This window comes from Alternaria metachromatica (assembly GCF_023757995.1).
Source record: "Alternaria metachromatica strain BMP 0045 chromosome Unknown scaffold_48, whole genome shotgun sequence".
Classification (NCBI taxonomy): domain Eukaryota; kingdom Fungi; phylum Ascomycota; class Dothideomycetes; order Pleosporales; family Pleosporaceae; genus Alternaria; species Alternaria metachromatica.
In genome coordinates, this window is record NW_026055539.1 from 1 (window position 1) to 14694 (window position 14694).

At 52.5% G+C, this 14694-nt stretch overlaps 5 protein-coding genes across 5 annotated transcripts; 3 read left to right on the top strand and 2 right to left on the bottom strand.

Annotated features, from left to right (window-relative positions):
* Window positions 1-688: 688 nt before the first annotated feature.
* On the bottom strand, window positions 689-1528 carry J4E83_010595 (uncharacterized protein; the record flags this gene model as incomplete). Its single annotated transcript, XM_049337476.1, has 1 exon — window positions 689-1528. One exon carries the CDS (start codon window positions 1526-1528, stop codon window positions 689-691), a length of 840 nt encoding a protein of 279 aa, XP_049183345.1.
* A 523-nt stretch (window positions 1529-2051) lies between these two features.
* On the top strand, window positions 2052-3536 carry J4E83_010596 (uncharacterized protein; the record flags this gene model as incomplete). Its single annotated transcript, XM_049337477.1, has 1 exon — window positions 2052-3536. One exon carries the CDS (start codon window positions 2052-2054, stop codon window positions 3534-3536), a length of 1485 nt encoding a protein of 494 aa, XP_049183346.1.
* Window positions 3537-4429: 893 nt separating this feature from the next.
* On the top strand, window positions 4430-6348 carry J4E83_010597 (uncharacterized protein; the record flags this gene model as incomplete). The annotated part of the gene is made up of 3 exons (XM_049337478.1): window positions 4430-4902; window positions 5166-5611; window positions 5669-6348. The coding sequence occupies 3 exons, from the start codon at window positions 4430-4432 to the stop codon at window positions 6346-6348; spliced, it is 1599 nt and encodes a 532-aa protein (XP_049183347.1).
* A 1886-nt stretch (window positions 6349-8234) lies between these two features.
* Window positions 8235-10426, bottom strand: J4E83_010598 (uncharacterized protein; the record flags this gene model as incomplete). Its single annotated transcript, XM_049337479.1, has 5 exons — window positions 8235-8955; window positions 9011-9223; window positions 9273-9534; window positions 9588-9699; window positions 9749-10426. The coding sequence occupies 5 exons, from the start codon at window positions 10424-10426 to the stop codon at window positions 8235-8237; spliced, it is 1986 nt and encodes a 661-aa protein (XP_049183348.1).
* A 475-nt stretch (window positions 10427-10901) lies between these two features.
* On the top strand, window positions 10902-13154 carry J4E83_010599 (uncharacterized protein; the record flags this gene model as incomplete). The annotated part of the gene is made up of 4 exons (XM_049337480.1): window positions 10902-11150; window positions 11211-11526; window positions 11623-12408; window positions 12457-13154. The coding sequence occupies 4 exons, from the start codon at window positions 10902-10904 to the stop codon at window positions 13152-13154; spliced, it is 2049 nt and encodes a 682-aa protein (XP_049183349.1).
* Between the last annotated feature and the right edge of the window lie 1540 nt (window positions 13155-14694).

The window sequence follows — 14694 nt, forward strand, 5'->3', positions numbered from 1 at the left end:
GAAGGTAATGACAGGGTGGATGACTCACCTTCACTGTAGCAGTCGTACGGTGTGGGTGGCTTGTCATCTGTTGGAATCTCGTTGCTCTGCGTTGAGTTGTTTGTTGTTGGCTGTTTTAGGTCATCACAGCCGGGCAGTGGCGGTAGTAGGTAGTCGGCGCAATTCATGGAATGATCGGTGAGGTTGGAATGTCGTAGTGCGCGAGTAGACGCATGATGCAATGAAGCGTTGAGCATGAGATCGATGCTGAGGAATAGGTTATCGTACGAGGTGATGTGGTAGCTTCCCACTGCCCAGAAGCGATGATCGTGATCGGAGCGACCCATTGAGAGAGCGGAAGGAACGACCGGCACCGAATTTCACTTGTCAAGTGAGAACAAGACGCAGCGCTGCAATGACATTTTCAGACTTTTTGGTCGATTTTTTGCAAAGACTCGCGGCATGATACAAGACTTGCTTATTGCTTTACAATCGTTACCATCGTTCCAGACCGAGACACGATGCAACATGAAAACGTGATAGTAACACAAAACCTGGCCCATGCACCAAAAGAGCGAGGTAATGACGAAATGAGAAAAAGTAGGGAGAGAGACCGTTACGCCGTCGCTGAATGTTCATATCGGAAACATGGGACTCGTCAATCGAGCGAGTGAGTAGATACCACTCCATCATCTGAGTGGTCACAAGATCACTCGTCCTTGGTGATCGCTCTTGGGGTCGACAGTGGACGGCCGGCGATAATGGCCTCACGGTCTTGTCGCATGCCCTCCAGTACCCCAACGAGGCCGCCTTCCCGCATACGCTCCAGAACGACCTTCATGCCTTCACGCGCATTCGGCTGACTTCGCTGCGCACGGGATAGACCAATCTTCTCGATGTTTCGCTGAAGAGCCGCGGTGCCCCAACTCCGCAGGAAGCCCATCTTTTGTGGCTGTTCCTCATCCGCAACGTCCTCCCTTGCAGCCGCGCGCTTCTTCTTCCATGTCTCCCCGATGTGACTGTGTAGTGTGACAGAGCTTACGACGTCGGTAGTCTCACCCGAATCCTCGACCCTGGCACCTGCACCCTTGGCGCCAAAGTTGATGAAGCCCTGGCGCTGCGTGGCACCGTCCATGGCTTGCCGCATCTTCACGTCTTCGGGCACCAACGGCGAAGGACGTATGAACTTCTGCCTCTCTACGACAGACAGCACACCCGTCCATTCCAGATTCCGTGACTCCGTGTCCATCCATCCTTCTTTGATGTCTACGACCGACTTCTCGAGAATATAAGTCTGCGATTCTCCGCTGGCTGAAGTGCCAAGTAGGGACCGCGGTACGAGCTTGAGGACGGCGGAAGGGACTTTGGAGCGCTTTAGGTGGAGGCGGATAGTCGTCAGGCGCTGAGTCTCCGGGTCGTAGTTGCGGGCGATGGTGTCGGTGGAGATCACATGAGTGGAGTAAGGGTTCGGGTATCGGAGGAAGTAGGCGAGCGAGACGGCGGGGAACGGGTACGAGTACGTCTCGTTGGAGGAGTAGAACTTGACCATGGTGACGTCGTCGTGGTCAAATCGGGGTGTCTGTAGGCGTGGGTGGGCGGTAAAGGGCGGGAGATATAAAATGGTATAGGTAGGAGCTCAAGGCAGCCTGGAACGCGCGGTCGTCTATCTCCGGTGATGAAGTCGCATGGTCAAGCGCATCCAACTGTGACAATTGGACAGGCTGTTTAGTCGCGCTGGAGAGGGGTAGGGCGTTATGTCGGGCTGGGTGGTGTGAGGACCAAGGATGGAAACGTCTGGAGCTCTCGCCATCCTGGCGCCATGACGAGATTTGCTGACCTGCATCGGCTTTCCCTCCCGTAACGCCGCTGTGGCTGGTGCGTGGCGCACGGTGTGGCGCAGTGCGGGGCAGGTCTAGCCACAGGAACGCCAAATTGAGGTGGGGTCAGACATCGCCGAATATCCAGTGACTCAGCTCCAACACCAAGGAATCGCGCCACGTAATCCCCTAGGCTGGAGTCACTCCTTCATTCAAAGCCCGACACACAAGCCATCCTCCAACACAGTCAGCACCATGACCGAGCCCGAGCCACCCGCCGTCGCCGCCCTCTCACTCTCCGACACAGCGACACAATCCGTCTCGAAAGCGACAGAGCAAGAGATCAACCCCTGGGATGTACAGGCCGGCGTAGACGAAGATGGAAACGTCAAGCAATTTGACTATGCCGCAATCTCGCAGAAATGGGCCACAAAACTCATAGATCAACCGCTACTGGAGCGATTCGAGCGCGTCACAGGCCACAAGCCGCACCGCTGGTTACGGCGTGGCCTTTTCTTCTCCCACCGCGATCTTGAGCTTATTCTGGACACATACGAGCGCGGCGACGACTTCCTACTCTACACCGGCCGCGGACCTAGCAGTGATGCCATGCACATTGGTCACACTATACCTTTCGAGTTCACAAAGTGGTTGCAGGATGTTTTCGACGTTCCGCTGGTCATCATGTTGACGGATGACGAAAAGTTCCTGTTCAAGGAGAAGCTTAAGCAGGAGGAAGTCTACGAATTCTCCCGGCAGAACGCCAAGGATGTCATCTCCGTCGGCTTCGATATCAAGAAGACCTTCATGTACATCGACTCTGAGTTCTTCACATCCGGCTTCAACCGACATTTCAGTCTCAACACCACTGAGTTCGAGAAGCTAGTTACCAACAATCAAGTGCGCGGCGCGTTTGGTTTCGATGGCTCAACAAATATCGGCAGCAATGCATTCGCAGCTAAGCAGTGTGTTGCCGCTTTTGCCTCATCGTACCCCTTTATCTGGGGTGATGATCACACGACCTACAAGCGCTCGAAGAAGCTTGCTTCCATACCCTGTCTGATTCCCTGCGCTATTGATCAAGATCCGTACTTCCGTCTGGTTCGTGAGAACTGCCACCGAATGGATCTCCCCTCGCCCAAACCAGCCCTCATACATTCCAAGTTCCTCACTGCGTTGCAAGGCGCTGGTGGCAAGATGAGCGCGTCCGATGCCAACTCTGCCATCTTTATGAGCGATACACCAAAGCAAATCAAGACGAAGATCAACACCAAGGCTTTCTCTGGTGGCCAAGAAACACTAGAGCTCCATCGTGAGAAGGGTGGAAACCCCGATATCGACGTACCGTACCAGTACATCGGATACTTCGAAGACGATGACGAGAAGCTCAAGAAGCTAGCTGAGGACTACCGCAAAGGCGAGCTATTGACTGGCGAGATGAAGAAGGAATGCGTAGACACCATGACTGTGTACGTTAAGAAATTCCAAGAAGCGAGAGCAAAGGTCACCGACGAGATTCTCGACGAGTTCCTCCGCCCGCGGAAGCTAGAGTGGAAGGGTAATCCGAACCCTACCAAGCCCAAACTCGAGCAACCGGCACAAGATACCGAGAGCGGGGGTCCTTCATTGGACGCCGACGGAAAGCCGATGACCAAGAATGCCATGAAGAAAGCGGCTAAGATGGCTGAGGTCGAGCGCAAGAAGAAAGAGAAAGAAGCCGCTGCTGCCGCGAAGCAGTGAATATGCCAAAACTTGAATGTTCGATGAAGAGATAGATGCACGATACCAATATGACCGAGTCGAGTTCACCTGCAGCCTATTCTTAGCCTTCCACGGGTGTATTGATTGCAATGTTCCAGCGCAGGGTACTTCCCGGACCGTTTACTGATGTAACATCACGTATTGTTTCGAGAGCTATGCTAACGAGATCTAGATATTGCTAACCTTAGAAGTATCACCGAGTGCATTAGCCAGATCATGACGTGAAACGCCCCAGATGTCTTCAGTGCTCCCGTTCGGCGCCTGTTAGTCTATAGGTTGAGCGGCATGAGAGCGGATCATAATGTGGACCGTACCACTCTCCATACTTTACCCCAGTGGTACACCGGTCGCGTGCTCCCGTCCGGCCCGCGACGGCCGACCACAAAGCTTGTATCTGCTTCACAGTTGACCGGCGTAGGAGTCACTTCAACCACCGATAACCTGTTCTGCCTAGAGCCGCCAAGTTGTCTTCGAGTCACGATGCCTTCAAGTTTTGATCGGCCTCCACCTCCAGCTGGCTAACGCTTTAGTTCGAGGACTTGTCTTCCGCTCGCTCGCTTTTATGTGCTACCCTCCGCCGCTGCCTACCACAAGTGTCTCCTTAGTGCACTCAATCTCGGGTTCTGCTGAGTATGGCTCGCTCATTTGAGGTCATGGGCATGTCATCCCGTCCGGTCCTAATCAACCTGCGTCACATTCCCTCGTGACCCCGCGGTCTTCTTGACTCCGCATCCCCGCGCGTGCTCTATATGTCAGGTGTGACAGTCATCACCTCCATCCGAACTGGCGTACGCTTCCTTCTCTCATCCCGACTTCATACAAGTATCGCTGTCGCTCGAACTTCTATACAAGACGATCCAGACCATACCATCATGGTATCGGCCATGGAGCGGAAACGACATGGTGTCGTTGACTTTGATCAGCAGCTTATGGAGCAAGGCCAATCAGACACACTAAGTTTCGACAGCTCGGACGACACTCTCACCTCCCTACCGGCGATATCGAAGCTCGAATCGACGGATGCGATACTAGAGAGAACAACTACAATTGTCGAAAGCAATAACGAAGCGGAACGGTCAATGTCGCTTCGCGAAGGCATACGCCTATACCCCAAAGCAATAACATGGTCTGTGTTACTGTCGATGACACTCATTATGGAAGGATTCTCTACCATTCTTGTACCCAATCTGTTCGCAATGCAACCGTTCCGGAAACAATTCGGTACATTACAATCAAATGGCCTGTACGAAATTAGCGCCGACTGGCAGAGCGCACTTGTGAACGGCGGCCTGGCAGGGCAGATCGTAGGGCTTTTTGCTACAGGAATACTAGCCGAGCGAATCGGGTACCGATATACACTCATGGTCGGGCTGGTGGCAATGAGTGTGTTCATACTCGTACCTTTCTTTGCCACGGGTAAGACGGTTCTGTTGATAGGACAGTGTCTACTAGGTATGCCTTGGGGCATGTTTCAGTGCATATGCACGGTGTATGCTGCGGATGTCTGTCCAGTGGCCTTGCGGGCGTATCTGACTACGTATGTATCATTCTGTCTCTTTCTTCCAGCTTTCGCACTCAGTTCAGTCAAATGGGGCTAACAACGTCAAGTTATGTCAACGCATGTTGGGTTCTCGGCCAACTAATAGCATCCATTGTCATGCGCGGCATGATTAACAACACCACCACATGGTCCTACCGCATCCCCTTCGCACTTCAGTGGATCTTCCCAGTCCCAATCCTCTTCGCCGTATACTTCGCGCCTGAATCGCCTTGGTGGCTCATACGACAGGATCGCTTTGTGGATGCGATGAAGACGATGCGTCGGCTACGCACACAACCAGCAAGCATGTCGGACGATGAATTCGACAAAACGCTGAACGGCGCGATGGAGGCCATGATCCAAACGAACGAGAGAGAACAACAGATGCAGAGTGGCACAAGTTACAAGGACTGCTTCAAGGGAGTGGATCGGCGCAGGACTGAGATCACGTGCATGGTTTGGATTATCCAGACGCTGTGTGGCAGCACCTTCATGGGCTTCTCTACCTACTTCTGTAAGTCGGCCAATGTCGCGCAAATCAATGAACTCGGTGTAGACTAACTCTATCCAGACGAACAAGCAGGCCTCGGTTCTTCCCACGCCTTCACCCTCTCACTAGGCCAATTCGCACTCGGTCTGGTCGGCGTCTTCATCTCTTGGGCCCTCATGGCACACTTTGGGAGGCGCACACTTTACCTCTCCGGACAAGTCATGACTTTCGCCTTCGTGCTGCTCATCGGGATACTAGCTTGCATACCACACCGCCACCACTTCGTCACCGTCCGCTCAGCGGTAGTAGGCACACCCTCTCAAGTCGGGAATCCGCATCCGACGGCACTCAACTGGTCTATTGCAGCACTACTTCTGGCTTTCACTCTAGCCTACGACGCAACACTCGGGCCGATTTGCTATGCCCTCGTTTCGGAAATTCCTTCCACACGCTTGAGGAGCAAAACGATCGTGCTAGCCCGGAACTGCTATAACATATCCGGCATCGTCACAAACATCATCACACCACGCATGCTTAACCCTACAGCCTGGGGCTGGGGAGCTAAAGCAGGTTTCTTCTGGGCAGGCACGAGTGTGATTGGCATTTTGTGGAGTTGGTGGCGACTCCCCGAACCAAAGGGAAGGACTTTTGGAGAGCTGGATGAGCTGTTTGAGAGGAAGGTGGTCGCAAGGAAGTTCAAGACTACGGACTTTACGGTTGGTGGGGTACTTATCGCGAGGACGGAGAAGAGTAGGGTGTAGGAGCATGGGGCATAAAGAGGAAGGGAGTCCAAGACGCTAGGTGGGGCATGTACCGCGACTACGAATATTTGTTTTCGGTGCTTAATTGTTAAAGCGCAGATGGTAGTGACCAGAGGCATGTCGCTGGATGCGGGGTCAGGTAGATTGCTTTCTTTTCTAATGTCTCACAACATTTTCTTAACTCACCTTATCCAAGAAAAGAACTAAACAGGTCTGCAGACTACATTCAGATGAAAATAGACAACGTGGACAACCTCATCTGAATGTAGGCTTTAGGGTGTCCAGTTATTCGCTAAGTCAACGTGAGCTCAACGAACTCACGAGCCTTCGTCAATATGGGTATCACAACCCCCTTCAACACCCTACCTGCGCCACCGAAACCACCCCCAAAAGCCCTTCCTCTTCCTCTTCACCTTCCCTCCTCTACTCTCAACACAAGCCGCCCTCCTCAGCTCCTCTTCTCTCCTATGCCGCTCTACCATCTCCACGCTAGCTGGCGGCGCCGCTAGCCGTCGCTGCTCGTCGCTTATAGCCCTATTGACACTTATGCATCTCCTCGAGATGGTTGTAGCAATATCCAATAAGCCATGCTCTTCAGCTAGATGCCGCACATCCTGTGCTAAATCCATGATGCTGAAGTAATCCGAGCCGGGGTCGACTTGTCCGGTGCGGGTGACGGACTGAAGATCAGCGGTGAAGTCGTGGGCGAGAATGGCTTCGGCTTGGAGGGTGATGAATTCCCGCATCGAGAGTCGAGCGGATGGTATAGAGAAGGATGGCGCTAGCGGTGTGACGTCGCTTGAAGGAGCGATCGCAGGCTCATTCGGTGGGAGCACCTGCCCATCGACCATTCCATCTTGCCGTGGATATTCTGCCACCGTGCCCCAAACTCTCATTTGATGCCTCCTTCTCTCAAACAACTCCCTCTCGCTCTTCCTCGCATTTCTCTCCTCACAGTCCCTTCCAACCATGTCCGCAAACCCAGCAAGCGAATTCGATATCTTGTCCACAGCGTCGCGTCCCTGTGGATACCTATCCCGCATTTTCTGCAGCACTGCTAATGCCTCTTCAACGAGACCAGGCATCTCCTTCAGTTCTTGTGATATTTCTTCGGGATGCGTAGGGAAGAAGTCTTGACGGCATAGCGGGCAGGTGCTTGCGTTGTCGAACCAGGTTTCGATGCAGGATGCGCCGAAGATGTGGTCGCATGATGGCATTTTTAGTGCATGGTGGCTTTTTGTAGCAGTTGTGTCGGCACACGGCTCGGTGCAGATTGGGCAGATATGGGGTGAGGCGTCTTTGGGGGAGGTAGTTATGTGAGGAGAGGTGTAAAGGGCTGTATTGCTGAAGGTTTCGCGGGTGTTGTAGAGTGGTGCCATTTTGGAATGTCGATTTGAGTGTCGTTGGTGAAGATGTTTGGGAGTGTCTCTGGAGATGGTTTTGGAAGTGTGAGTTGATGCAGATTTAGAATGCTCAAGATGCGCTTATATTCCAACATAATGTCTTTGAATTCATACCATGGTTCTTTGCATACAGGCTTTGCATCTGACTCATGGTTGGCGATATCCAGGTTTGGCACTGACGAACCAAAGTTGAGGGAGTTCAAATCACAACTTCAGGATCGGCACACAACGCAAAACGCAAACCAGGTTTACAGCCTACATGAATACAAAAGCATGCAAAGTAGGTAACCTAACGTTGATGTAGGCTCTAGGCCTGTTTTAAGAGATCACAGTACTTTTAATGATAGGTATGATGAGATCCAGATGTACCGCGACACGAATGATCAACACACTGTTCTAGATACCAAATAACGTTGCATTGTTTCTGAGAGTAAAAAGAATCGCGAGAGCACTCGCCACGATATTATAGAAACACCAGCTGAATCATACGGCGGAGATATTGAACGCCGCTGAGACGTTGATGTACGCGCCTTCGAATGCCATGGCATCGTCACCCTCAAGCATTTCTCGGGAGTCTCTGTCAAAGTCGGCGTCATCATCCGCGTCGGTATCCTGCCGCGACACTCCAGTCAGTTCCGGCGCCCACCTAGCCTTCACACTGAGAGTGTGAGGGTAGTCCGCCCGCATTTCGACCATGACACGCAGGGTGATCTCGTAAAAGTCGTCACCTTTTGGGCCAACCCGAAAGTCTTCGCCGACACTCTGCTTGAGTGCACTCATATCGTAATGGATTGTCCCCAGCTCTTTTGCGTCCTTGTTTTCTCTGTCATCGAAGCGATACCATGATTTCTTTGGTCCTTGAGGCGTGTACCAAATTCGTTCCTCAGCTATCCACCGCTTTGAGAGATGGAATGAATGAGTGGATGTGAAGAAGTATTGGCGGCCCGGTGGAAACACATCTCCTTTCTGCGCGAAGTATTCGAGACAGTTGAATATGTAGAGTTTTCCATCGTTACCCGATTTGCCATGGGCTTTACGTAAATGCCGAAGCTGGGGAAATTCTTTGAAGAAACGGGTGCTTCGACAGTTCCATTCTTTGGGAACGTGTCGTTCGATGGCGAAGCTGGCGCGCAGGAATCGATTTGGGGGGAACATCTTTACTTTGAGGGCTTTGAGCCCTGCACCACCTGTGACTGCGTAGGTTCTTGTAAAATTCAGTCTACTTGCTTCTGAAGTGTACTCAAGGATGGTTTGCTTACGAGTATTCTTTTTCGTCGGTATGCTCTGGGACATGTTCCCAGGTGGCCATATATCGCTTTCCTTTGGCTCGAAACGACTTGCTGTCGGAAAATTGTCCGACCCAGACGACAGAATCGATGCGCTCTCCCTTGGCTACAACGAGGGAATGTTGTTCGTCAATGATCTTGATCAGACCGTCATGAGCAGGTTTGTACACTCGAATCCATTCATCTCTTTGCTATATCAGTACTTTGGCGGGTCTAGCAAAGACCATATACATACGATGTGAGTTTGAGGGTATGAGGAAAAAGCCCTCTTTCCGGATCCGATTTGAGACCCTGGATGTTGAATCCGGTTGGCGGCTTAGTCGTTGGATCACTAGATGAGCGTTTGATGTCAGACTCGTACTTTTGCACCACTCCCGCAACAATACCAGGCACTGTTATGTCCGCATATTGTTCACCAAGATATGATTCCGATGCCAGCTTCTTTGTGACAATGTCTCGGAGAACCCGGTTTAGCGAATCGCCTCCATGAGAGTCACCTAGATCGGCTTAGTGATCATGGGGCTAGGACTGAGATGAGTGCTAAGCTTACTGCTCATCGGACAAATTTGTTCCCAGCGTACTGGATCATTGCGTGTCTTCTTGAGTGTGATCATCTCGATAGTACCACCTCCAGCATCGATGACGGAAACACAGGATCCAATCTACAGCGAGATTAGCTTAGTGCGGTGATAAGAAGGTGTTTTGACGTACTCCGACCTCAGTGCCCTTTAAGGAAAGACAATAAGAAGCGGCTGCCTCAGGCTCTGATACTGTTGTGATGCTGGGTGGTACTTGTAGGTTCCACACCTCCACTATCGCTTTGACAATCGCCGCATAATATCGATGACAGGATGTTACGCCCCAGTCACTAGGGACGGAGATAACAAATTCGGGGCGCGCAATCCCCATATCGAAGGATTCCTCCTTTGCGAACCTGAACCACTCTGTGAAGTAGTCACTCATGACATCATCTCGTTCGCGGATGTACCCATCTCTTATAAGGTCATCGAGTTGTTTTTCGAGGTCGTTGCGAACCTCTAAAGTCGCGTCGGTGTCGTCCAGCATCAGTTTGGAGAGACGCACAAGGCGATCACTATTTTGATGGATCTCCCCATGAAACGTGCTCAGTAGTCGGGACACGCTCCAGCCCCAGGACCGGTCGTCGTCCTGACCATAGTATATATGCGTCGGTACAAAATCGTTGTGCTTGTCGTTGGGACAAATGTCTTCGTCATATCCGTGGAGATAATCGATATGGTCTTTGCTGATCGAATTGACGTCTTGCCTGGCAGGGACATGGATGCGGCCCATCTTTCCGTATGTGGTTCCCCAATCAATGATCAGGAAGAGACGATCGAGATCGGAGATATCCGAAGTGTTGGGGGCCATTATCTCGCCAATTTCCGAGAAAACGACAGGTAGAAACAGGAACAAAAGGAGCGAAGCCGGCACGCAGCTACGCTTATCGTTCGCTAATATTGCCACGGCTACGTACAGCGCCTAGGCGCATGGTCTGTCTCACGTGTACGTCAGATAGGAGCGGCCAATATGCGCGGAGCTCTGGCTGTATTTCGATGTGGCATGGGAGCAAACACTCTAAGACACGCGTGTCTTTAGTCAACAAACCTACGAGGGGCAGCAAAACACACCTCTCTTCTCCATGTGCTTCTAATATAACACAATTCGTTCTGACATCCCCAACCGTCAACTAGCTTCTGGACGCTCGACTCGGCGTGCATTCCTTTTTACCAGCAGAATTTCGATGGCGCGCCACCGCTGGACCGTTCAGGATGATGCCTTACTATTTGCATGTGCGCAATACTGCTTCCAGCACGATCTCAGCCTCATAGCGAATACGACCACGATGTTCAAGCGTGCGGGCAAAGACCGTACCAGAGAGGCCATCAGATGGCGTGTGCAGCAGTATGGTCCCGTCAAACAGTTTGAAGAGCACGGCATCTCATTCCAGGATCTCTCCCCAGCCTTCGAGAGAGAGATTGCAGCACAGACGCGCCGGATTCTCTTAGGGCCTGGTCCTGCAGCAGCCAGCGAGACCGGTGCTGCGATAGTTCGACCGAAGATGCTCGAGGCGAGTCTGATAAAAGCGGCAAATGTAAGCTTTAACATGCAAGTGAGCAGTGGTAGTCTCGAATCAATACTAACAGTATCGAAGTCGGCGCGTACAACCAGAGCGAAGAAGCGCGCTGCCTCACACGATATCGAGACCCGCGCACGGAAAAGGCATCCAAAGACACCCGCGGGCCGCGAACGAGGTACAAAGACTAGCCCATGGAAGATAGTGGAGGAAGAGGAGCGGGTAGGAGGAACTACAAGTGAAGAGGTACATGCCGACGACAGGTCGATGGTTCAGGACGCTCTGGTGACGAGGAGTTCCGCAAGGTCCGCGGGTGGCTCACCAAGTAACGCCAAGATACCAGAAAGCATGCCCGTCGATGCAGTTGTTGGTCGAGGAGCGATAACACCGTCATGTGTATGAAAGCCATCGTGCTGTCGGAAGAGGTTTAGGCTGACTGAAGTCCAGGCGAGCCCAACGAATGCCGGCGCTAGTCGCACTATTTCCCCAGCCGAGTCCCCCAACGCTGCCGACGCTCCGCGTAGCCCCGGACGCGTCGCAGCCGCAAAAACGGCCTCAGATTCCATCAACCCAACCCACACACCGATCATCGTATATCTTGAGAAGAAGCTCGAGAATGCTCGCCTTCAGCTACAGCTAGGGCAGGCTGTTAACAATACTCTACGCAAAGAAAACGAAGAACTGCGCCGCCGCATCGGGAAGCTCACGACTCCCAGCAATGCTGCACTGCGCCAAGCGGCCAGTGATCTCGAACTGGAGCGGGCAACACTCGTTTCCGAGAAGCTGACGATCAACTCGCGTCATCAAGATGCTATACGATGTTTAGAGGAACTTCTTGAAGCCAAGGCAAAGCATATCGGACACCTACAAACCCTCCTCAGCACCCTAAGAGGCCCTCAGCTGGTCTCCAGATCTCAAGGCTACCCGATCGAATACGATGCTGGCTCTCTGAACGCTGACTGGCGTCAGAATGTCGCTCGGTTGGCATCTGACTGCCGACCATACGACATGGCAAGATCCCTTCGCGCTGAAGAGCAGGTACCCGTCAAGCTTGAGGCTGCCATGCGTGCTGTTACTGGACTCTCCGTAGCACAAACCGGGAACCTGACGCTCGCTGAGTGCTTCACTAAAACCACGGCCATGCCTACTGATGTCAATATCCGGGTCGCCTGTTTCATGAGTCATGTTCTACGATGGTGTTTCAACACAGCGTTCCATACCAGGGGGCTGAAGTCGGAGAAGTTGCACGAAATGTGGCAGTCAATTGCGTTACTCAGTCAGTAACACCCCCACAACTAATGCTTTCATCAACTAACGACTACAGATGGACTCAAATGTGTACGACAACTAGACACCATGGCTACCCTAGACAAGATCAGCAACAAGTACTTCCGCGAGCACCAATTGCCCGAGAAGGCCAAAAATCAGATGGGTATCTTTATCAGAGAATGCCGCAGCTTCATCCCTTGGCTCGATAGCGCGAAATTGCGTCCGAAGCTCGATGAGTGGCTGCAGTCCACCATGGAGATGAAGTTGGAACTTCTTGTGTCAAGCCAACACCACAAACTCGCCTTCCCGCCACCTGGCGCGCCTTACGACAAAAGCACCATGGAAGGTCAAACGGAAGACGGAAACCGACAGGGCCCCAAGGACAATCCAGCCGACTATCGAGTCAAAATCTGCGTCTGTCCCGCGCTTTATACGTGCATCCCGGAACCAGATCTACTAGACATTGCCGACCCTTCCTTCAAGGCGGAGAAGTACAAAGATGCTTTGCTCGAAGATAGGGACTTCTTCTCCGAAGAGCCAGGCAAGTATCATGGTTGGGAAGGAGCTGTCTTAGTATCGCGGGCTATTGTCTTCGTCGAGAAGTACCCTCAACAGTCTCAGGTCGTACCAGAGCAGAGTCAACCAAGGCAGACCCTCCGGCTCCGACTAACCCCAAGCGTGGCTGAAGATACCCAGGACGTGGCTGAAGGTGGCGAGGATGGCATGAGCAGTCAAGACGACGTCAAACTGTGAGATAGCAAAGCGCACCATACTCCTGAGGAGAGACCGGAGTCGATGCCTAAGCAGAGCCCACAACGCGGTCTAGTTTTTTTTTTGTCCGAGTCTGTTGGTTTTTGCTGATAAGAGCATGCTTCTACCCCGTGATACTTCAGTTATAATAGCCCTAACTGTACGCGGTCTAGTCAACGCAGTTTTGCAACACAGTAAAGGGGCTATACCCAAAGCGCAACATTCATAGCAACTAATCCCATACCTTTCCAACCACAACCATACCTTTCCAACCACACCCACGTCTTTCCAACCACTCCCACCGCTACAAAACATACAAATCTCAAAGCACAAAAACAAAATCCCTGCACGCACACTACTCCAATCCAACCACAAAATCCATCACACCAACATCTACCCAACAACCCTCCCAAACCCAAACCCCCTAACCCCATTACTAACCCACACCCCCTCCCCCACACTCACAGTCTCAATCCCCACCGGCTCCTCCATACAAAACCCACTTCCCAGCGCCCACCTCCTACTCGTCCCCCTCTGCCCCCCAGCCCCTACTTTCGCACTCCTCGTACTATGCCCCCACCTCCCCGCAAACGGCTTCCGTAGCTCCCCCTCATCCGCCCCATCATCCTTCAGCGTCTTGGCCGAAAACTCTCCTGAGGGTACGCCTACAGGCGGCGTAACCCACCTCCCCCCTCGGAACAAGTACAGCGAGGTCAGTGTGCCTTCGGTTAGCTCATTGACTTCGTTGTAGAGCATGACTTCGCGGTAAGCGGGACCAGCGGGGTTGGGGGGTAAGGCGCGGAGACGGCTTTGGTCGTACATTTCGCGCTTTGTGGTTTTGAGGAGGGTGAAGGGGGAGGAGGGGGTGGGGGAGGTGTCGACGGCGATTTTCCATTCTGGTGGGGGTGGAGGGGGATGGGAGGATTGGGAGGAATCGCCGGATGGGAGGCTGTCTGTGGGGCCGAGATGGAGGGCGCCGCCTGTTAGGGGGGAGGGCGTGAATGGTTTTGTGGTGGTGTTGGTGTTGGGATTGGCGGGATGGTGGGGTCGGGATGGGTTTGGGGGGTCTAGAGATGGGGGGTAGAGGGTTGATAGGGGGACGGCTGGTATTGGGGTGAATTCGACGGTTAGATTGGCGGCTTTGTCGAATAGGAGGCGTAGCTGGGTTATTCTTAGTGATGTGTAGAGATGGTTTAATGCAGGTCGTACCTTCATTGCTTCATCTTTTCCGGTTTTCTTGATCTCGTCTTGCACTCGCTTCAAAAGTTCCCCATGCAATGCCTTTCCATCTTTTAGTCTTTTCTCGACTTCGAAAAAGTCAAAGTGCTGTGCGGCTTCCACCATGCGATCTCGGTGATAGGCAAGCATGTAAAAAGGTGACGGCGTGACGAAGTTCAAGATGGCTCTTGAGTTTTCCTCTGATTTGAGGAGTAATGGATCGTATCTCAGGGATGTGAAGAGCTGGAACTCATCTTCTGATGCCATGATGAGCCGCTTGTGATAATGATGACTCTTCGTGAACGTTGAGATGCTGGTGGTTACA